Source organism: Merops nubicus, unplaced genomic scaffold (assembly GCF_000691845.1).
Source record: "Merops nubicus isolate BGI_N331 unplaced genomic scaffold, ASM69184v1 scaffold4023, whole genome shotgun sequence".
Taxonomy (NCBI): domain Eukaryota; kingdom Metazoa; phylum Chordata; class Aves; order Coraciiformes; family Meropidae; genus Merops; species Merops nubicus.
Genome location: NW_008598105.1, coordinates 22867 through 31428, shown reverse-complemented (window position 1 = coordinate 31428; position 8562 = coordinate 22867). Strand labels below are relative to the sequence as shown.

General features: G+C 41.0%; 1 protein-coding gene across 1 annotated transcript in view; it reads right to left on the bottom strand.

The window, feature by feature from the left end:
- The window catches only part of INADL (InaD-like (Drosophila)), a gene marked incomplete at its 3' end in the record, with an annotated part of 64782 nt that overhangs the window by 39926 nt on the left and 16294 nt on the right, over positions 1-8562 (bottom strand). The window contains exons 11-13 of the mRNA XM_008936916.1: positions 7731-7869; positions 7298-7432; positions 1395-1471 (exon numbers count right to left, since the gene is read on the bottom strand). Of these exons, the coding sequence (XP_008935164.1) occupies positions 1395-1471; positions 7298-7432; positions 7731-7869 (351 nt within the window). The remainder of the gene's footprint in view (positions 1-1394; positions 1472-7297; positions 7433-7730; positions 7870-8562) is intronic.

Sequence of the window (8562 nt, the reverse complement as noted above, 5' to 3'; positions counted from 1 at the left end):
ATCTTAGCTCCTTCCATTGGTACCACAAAGGATCAGCAACACAGAAGCCATGAATGACACATGACCCCCTCTTCAAATGGCTGTTTCACCTGAAGAGAAATACTTCTCTAGATGTTACTTCTGAGAGAACACTCAGACCTGTAGGCACCTTGAAGCACCTGTAGGAGCTGAGTGTTGGGGTGAGGACACCATGGAACAGGGACTGCTATCAGGCTGAAATCAAACAATGTTACTGAGCACAGCCAAGCGTAACTAGAGCTACAGATGACAGGTATTGGAAAAACCAAAAAATTGCTTTCAGAATGGGATGCCACAACAGTTTCCCTCTATTATTTAAAAAGACCAATCGTTAACATTTTCACTCCTGACAGTTCACTGGCAGCAGCTAAAGAAGAATTAGAAATGGGTGGTTTCACAAACTAAGCAGGTTTTCGTCCTCTGTGGGAAGTGTGATAGTGCTAAGGGAAGTAATATCAGACTCCTAAAATGTAAGGATGGGAATACCAAGCAACTGAAGTGGGCAGCCAAACAGATTTATTGCATCATGTACATAATCTTACACGAACCTCAGATCTTAAAGGAGTGCTAATGGAAAGGAGAGAAGCGAGTTTCTCAAGGCAATTCTTAAAGCTACTTTAAATCTTCCAGCCAGTGACTGGAACGATGGCTACTCCAAGTAGTAAAAATAAGTGTCTCTAAATCAACTGGGCAAGCGTTGCAAAGGCAAACAGGGCATTTTTGTGGTGGTGGTGGTGAGAATTTTTTAAGCCTTCAGATAGAACACTGGCTGGAGTCTTTTCTCTGCACTCGCTGGCCAGCACTGCACTGAAAAGCAGCTGTGAGTTACAATTTCAGTCAACTCCTCACAACAATTCATCAAAACAAACTTTTGCTTGGCAATTATTTCATATGAAGTGAAGAAATACCTAATAGACGCTGGCACCACAAAGTTACACTACTGTGAATTACTTCCTGTTTTCCCAGCACGTTTGAGAATCATTCTTCTAATAAAATTGTAAGATTCTTTGTGAAGCACAGAAGTTCTGTCCCGAGCCTTTTTTCCCAGTGTACAATAAAGCAAATAAATCATAAAAATGCCACATATTTTAAGGGGCTGCTATGATGCAGATTTAAAAGGACAGTTGATTTTCTTAACTCACTGTTCCTGTCTAGTATCTATATAGCAGTAGTATCCATAAGAACATAATTTTAAAAACCCCAACGACTCATTATAACACTCCTATATTTCAGATTTGATGTTACAGAAAAAGAGAATTTGATGTTGCTGATCTAAACACTAAACTGTTCTATAAAAAGCCTGTAATGCCAAGCTCACAGATCTGAAATTTAAAGAAATAACATACACAAATGCAGTTTAGTGGAAGATAACATACCATAACTTTGTATTTAGGTCCCAACAGGTTTTCCCACTTGGATTTCAGCTCATGTGCTGGAGGGAGTGAGACTCTTCCTAAAAATGGAAGTGAATATTAAATTTACAAGCATATTGTACATTCAGAAGTGCATTTAACTCTAAATACTTCAATAAAAATTCAGTGTAAATAAAAGATTAGAGGGAATAATCCCAAAAAGAAAAGTGCACTAAGCTGAGTCTTATCAAAGAATGCAAATCAAAAATGTCTTTTTTAGGGAAACAATGCAAAATGCCAGCTACTGCTAACGTGTGATTTATTCAGCTGAGAAGCAGAAGAGGTGATGCTTGCATTGATGAGATGCGAGTTCTGCACCATATAGTACTGTAAATAAATCATTCTTTCAGGCTGCAAAACAAATCTCACACGACTTCATAATTTGTTGCTATAAAAATGCTTGCCATTCCAGGGAAGCAGCATCTCCCACCAAAATGAACCCCCTTAAGAAGTAAAGCACCTGACAAGATATTGCTGTTATCAAGAGGCTGTGTCAGCACAAAGCAGTCACAGACTTTATTTATATATTTGGCAGGTATAAAGGCTTGTCTAGTTTAATTAGGCCAGTAAGTAACATGAGCTTTAATATAAGCTCCAGTTCTAAACCACTCTTCCGTGGGAACTTGGCTATCTTGACATTCATATCTTTTCAGCTTTCTTACTTATGCAACCAAGGCAGTATTACATTCATGTAAGACAATTTGACAGAGCTAGACAGCATAAAATGACTGGCTGCCCTGCATTTGACCTCATCCAGAAGCTCAGTGCACATATAAAGTTCCAAGCTGAAGCAATGTTTAACTGGTAAGAATCAAGCTCTAAAGCAAATTCCATCTAGCAGCTACAGCAGCAGCAACTGGGGGCTGAGATACCAAAAACTGGTGGTTTTTTTTTTTCCCCTGAACGACTGTAACAGTTTGTCAGATGTCTAGACAAGGCACAGACCACTTAGTATGGCTGATGTGTCGTGCTGAAATTTAGAATGTAAATCACAACCCCACATTTTGCACACAAACTAGTGAGTAAAATACCTCAAGGGGGGAATTTTGAAGACACCAAGAAAAACTCAGAGCCTCTCTACTAGCAAAAGCCAACACAAATGGGATGTCAAGCTGCCTCTGCTTTCAACACCTTTGTAGGCCGCAAAGATAAAACATGAGCTTTGTGACACAATTCTCATTTACAGCATTTTCAAACTCTGAAGTTTTCTGCTCATTAAAAACAAAGTTTTAAGTTAACTTACACAAAGCCATAATCTGTCTCTGTAACTCTTTTCCTGAAGGAAAGGATTCCAGCGATTCACATAACCACTTTCTGTCTCCAGAAAGAAGCCCCACCAAGAATAAAAACTTGAGTTTGTAAATACAGCTCACAGCTCTCTCTGAAATAAGTTATCTCCTTAAAACAAAAGGAAGGCAAATTGTCCCAAAATTCCCAGCTAGGAGTTAAGAGGGTTTTTTTTCTCCATTGAAATTCAATTGACGTTTCTAAGGAGAAGTTGTCCTTGTGAGCACTGTTATCAAGCACAGGCTGATCACTACCTTTACTCCCCAGCTGTAGAAAAAAGCAGAACATCAGTGCATTTTTCTACTCCTTCTATCTGCAGAAATACACAGGAATAGAAATTCTTTAGTCTCCTCTTCTGCTATTACAAAGCTGCAGCATGAACACACACGACCAAAGCACCTGCAACCTCCCATACAGCCAAATACAGACTATAAGGTTCACCAGGAGTAATGAATCTTAGGGTCAAGCTTGGAGTTCTGTTCAGTAACTGTAGCTGTGTTCAGTTGGCTGAATACAGATCTTTTGTCACTCCCAAAACACATTACCAAAATCTATGAGTTGTTCAGAGCAGGTGCTGATGCACATCTCCATTTGAAGTTTCCCCCTTTTTTTTTCTTTCAAGTACACTTTAAAGTCTTCGCTTGTAGCCCTCAGAACTGTGGAAACGTTCTCCAGAGAGATCTGGATTAAGTATATTCAATTCCAATGGAATCACCCAATTCACTTAAAATGCTCCTTTTTCCCCAAACAGCCATTTCGACATGGCAGCTAGTAGGAAGTTTGTTTCTAGTCTCTTATACAGCTGGATTTCCCATGACCTAAGTATGTCTTCTGCAACGTGCAAGGCCTCAGAAGTGAAAATGCTTCCCAGGGACAGCTTTCATTAGCAACAATTTCAACATATTTAGCCTGTCCTTCTGCCTGCACTTCCATGCAGTTCTCCATTTCTAATTAGCAAGCCTCAAGAATAAATCAGAAGTGTATTGTAAAAGTCATCCTTCCTGGTCAAAACTGCCAACATCTTCAAAACTGGGATCTCTTCTTCTTGCAATTTCCTCCTGGTTTCTCAGCCTTGCTACACAAGGATGTGTACTGTGCTCTAGCACACTTCATTAAGGCACTACCTTTACCTGCCCTGTTGCTGGATATTCTTCCCCAGCCATCTCTAAGTGCCTGGCTAGCATCATCATATCTTTAGGGTTTGAATAGTGCTGCAAGGCAAAAGCAAGCAGTTCTGCCCAGTCTGCAGTCTTGCAGATGCAGCTGGGAAGTTAATTGCCTCTACCCTGCTAGCAGAAACTTTCAGGCCTCGTGCACATTGTGTCCTAAACCATGCTGCCTTTGTAACAGAACTGCTTAAGCATGGTTTTGCCTGGCCAGAATTATTATTTAATACGTCTCCAGGAAACACAATTTAATAAGAATTTCACACAACTGGGCTTAAAAGGAAGTAATACATATTTTATAAAACATACCTTTTGCATTAAACTTCTAAAAGCATTTCCAGAGTTTAGTCAGACCCTTAAATTAACAGTATTTACTTTAGCACCATTATAATGAAGTGCCAATCACCATGTCCAAAATAAGCACCCATCGTTGGAATTTAAACTTGGCCATTAAATTCTATTCCAAGGTGAAATCTTATACGGCGTATTTCAGTACGAGTAAAATTCACAGCTAAGGATTTCAACTTTTTAACAGAGATGCACACACACATTTTATAGTTGCATAAAGCTTTTGCAGAACGTTTTAACTTAAAGTGGTTTTTCACTAGGAAAACCCCCATTTTAATCAAGAAATGACACTTGCTTGCCACTGCATTAAATGCTCCTGATTCATTGCTCTGTTTCAAAGCTGTGCCCGTTGCATTATCCCACTGGTCCAAGAGGAGCAGCACTGCTAGATGCTGTCAAGGGCAACATCCAGCTGGAAACACTGTTTAAATTTTGCTGCCCCAAGACACGCTGTGCATGCAAACACATTATCCTGTATCCTCCAGGGTAAGGGGAGCTTGGATACATGGAAGAATAGAAAAATCTCATAGTGCTCTTGCTAGGTGATGCACTGGGGAGTACAGTGCAGATGCTGCACGCTGCCCCTGCAAGGAAGCAGCACAGGTCCAGCCAGCAGCTATGGACTCCAGGCAAGGAAATCCCTGCCAGACCCATGTGCATCTGCACCACACTCCACAGGGCTCCAGGGAAGGGGATTATGAGATTTACACAACGCTAGAATTAAAGGGGAGCCATTCATATACACACAGAAACAGTGTGGCCAGCAGGACTAGGGAAGTGATTGTACCTCTATACTCAGCACTGGGGAGGCCATACCTAGAATCCTGGGTTCAGTTTTGGGCCCCTCACTCCCAGAAGGACATTGAGGAGCTGGGGCATGTCCACACAAGGGCAATGAAGCTGGGGAAGTGCATCTAGAGTATAAGTCTGATGAGGAGCAGCTGAGGGAGCTGGGGGTGCTGAGCCTGGAGCAAAGAAGGCTCAGGGGAGACCTTCTGGCTCTGCACAGCTCCTGACAGGAGGCTAGAGCCATGTGGGGGGTCAGGCTCTGCTCCCAAGGAACAAGTGATAGGTCAAGAGGAAACAGCCTCAAGTTGTGCCAGGAGAGGTTTAGGTTGGATATGATGTAAAACTTCTTCCCCAAAAGGGTTGTCAAGCCCTGGAACAGGCTGCCCAGGCAAGAAGTGGAGTCCCTATCCCTGGAGGGATTTAAAGGAAGTACAGATGTGGTGCTTAGAGATACTGTGTAGCAGTGGACTTGGCTGTGCTGGGTGAACAGTTGGACTCAATAATCTTAAAGGTCTCTTCCAAGGAAAACAATTCTATGATTCTATATACCTTGGTTACAAACTCCTTTTGAAACTAAGAGCTTTGGAGTATTCACAGAGAGACTGGGGATCCACATCAAAGCAGTTTGAGTCTACTACGAAAAAAGGGCTCAAAAATACAGTTTGATCCAGGCTGATTATCAGCAGAACAGAGATCACTAAGGTGTATCTAGATAACACATCCTGAAACTAACAGAGTTTGTTAACTTCAAGCCAAGTAAAAGCAGTTTTAGTTCCCAGCATGAACTGAACCTGACATTGATACACCACATTTGCCCAGCACTAGGTATTAGGTAACAAATTCCTCAGAAAGTTGTCTTTGCATCAGGGCAGACATCTGCAGCCCCTGACATGAAATAACCCAACCACAACTAGTCTGGAACTGGCTACAGAGATATTGTTCACTTCAGTAGAAAGAGAAAATACTTTATGCATAGAAAGTTCCCCAGTAAAAAGGGACTGGGTCTGTGACACAGGACAGCATGGGTCGCTCCTTTCCAGCCTCTGCCACAGTGAGTGCAAGTCCTTCTGGCTCTTCTGCCCCTAAATACATCCTGCTGCTAAGTCCTTAAGTTATTAATCTGTTCTAAGTAGAAATCAATATATGCTTTTCCATTCATACAGATAAAATAATGCTTTGATTACCTCACATCTCAGCTACTTAATTACCTCCATTTTGGCTTCCTACTTCTGGGAGCATGCAAAAGTCACAACAAAGGATGTCTGGGTTACAAGGCTTGGACAGAAAAGTAAAACAGAATGGAACATAGGAACTGCTACATTTCTCTCGTTTCCAGGTTGTCTTTAATACTGACAGATCTTCTGCCATCATAGCAAAATTGTTATTCGCTGACAGCCGTAATTTAGGCTCCTCCATTACATCTACATATCTTAGAAACTACAAGGCATAAGGATAATTTATGCTGACTTTAACACAAACTGCAGAAATTCACCCAGAAGTTGCTGTAGAAGTGCCCAGAAATCTGTAGGGGAATTGAAGCACGCCTTCTGGAGAGACCTCCAGCCTTGATTTAGAACTCAGCTAAAAACCAAAGGAATCCAGGCTGCCTTTGTGACCTGTCCTTATGTCTAACTGCCTTTGCTGTTAAAAGCATGTGCTCAGTCTGAACTCCTTCAGCCCTGGAGAGATTGTGAGATCCTTCCTCTTGGAGTCCATTTCCAAAGACATAACTGATAAGGAGGCAAATCAGGAACAGTTAATATAGATTTGCCAATCAACTGACCAACCTGACTGCCAAGACAGCTGTGGCTGAAGGGTGTAATACACCTCAGCTTACTGAAGCTTTTGACACCATTTACATCAGCACTCTCCTCTGGAAACTGAGGAAACGTGGGTTTGATGGCTGCTAAACAGGCTGAAAACTAGACGGACCACTGGGATCAAAGACAGCATCAACCAATGCCTTGACAGGTAGTTATGAGACAAGGGCTACAGCTACAGGGGCTAATATTATCCAGGGTCTTCATCAGGGGCCTCCATGAAGACACTGAAGACACTCCCAGCAAGCCTGTGATGAGTGCTACGTTTTGGGGATAGGGTGGAGTGGAAGAGTTGACAGAGCCAACAGGCAAAGCTTGACTTCAGAGAGGCCTGAACAAAAACCGTTACAGAGCAAAAGCTAAAGATGGAATAAGCCACAACAGCCCATCTATATTGAAAATGGATTAAAGCCAATTCCAAAGACTCAGAAGAGACACTGCAAGATACCCTATCCACCCGTTTTATACAGACCCTCCTTCTTGTCATTTGGAAGATTAGCCTTCTGTTCTTGGTTTTCCTCTTTCTTTGTGTCCACACTAGTTTCAGGCCCTACAGCTCCAGGGGACACAAAGGTTGGAACAGTTGGCTGCACTGTGAAAATGGATGAAAAAAAGTAAAGCATGTGCTGCCAAACAGATGAAGTAGTAACATTGCCTAACTAACCTTTTTTTTTTTTTTGGGCTACACAGAAGATTTGCACTCAGTTTTCTTGGATCACTCATTTATGTTTCTTTCCATTTCTCCTTAAGTGTCTCATTTTCTAAAGTGTGCCCTTACAGAATCTAGGATCATGTGGCATCTAGTCCTAATTGTTAAATTAGGTAACTGCAAATGGAGTGAAAAATAAAATCACAGTTGCTGAAAAAGGAAAAAAAAAAAAAAATATTACCTCTATCTGAAGGTCTTTCTTGAGAAATAGCAAAAGAAGGTTTCCTTCTAAGTAAAGTAAGGCGTACAGTCTGTCCTGTATTACGTAAAGCCTCTACCACTTCTTGGTTGGTATAATCCTGTATATTAACTCCATCCACCTAAGAGAAGAAAACCATATCATATAACAGTAACCACATTACATTCTTAGGCTGTATCATACACTGTAAGCAACATCCACATTATTTTGTTCAGAAATCATAGGGTTATTCACCCAAGACAGTCGCATTTGCAGAACAATCTCATTCAATCAGTTACATTTCACTAATTAGATAATATTTTCAAAATGCATTTTAAAAGGAAACACAACAGTAATTTCTTCTGTCTTCATGAGGCAACCACAAAACAGAACTTACTAATCTGATAGAAGTATGCACAGATTTCCCTCTACAGATTTTTTTTTTGCTTACAAAATCCAGCTTGAGGAGTACTGTGGATGAAGCTTCCCAGCAAGAGTAGTCATCCTAGAACTCTGCTCAGTTCATTATCACTGTTAGTTTTCTCAAAAAATTCTAACACGTCTCAGACAAGTTTGTATCACGTCTACACATGTTTGTATCATCCACTCTGAACAGCCCAATTCTTACATTAATTCACACCCAAAATACTCTTATTCACCTCACTGTTAGATTATGCATCAATAGGGGCTTCTCCTGCAAAGCTGCAGATAAAGCACAAGGCTGTATCAATTTTTGCTCTCACAAAGGAGAAGCTGATTTTGGAAGGTCTGACACAGCACACAATTTTAAAGTAATTTAAAGTCATATAAATATTATCTCTTAAAATAAAAAGAC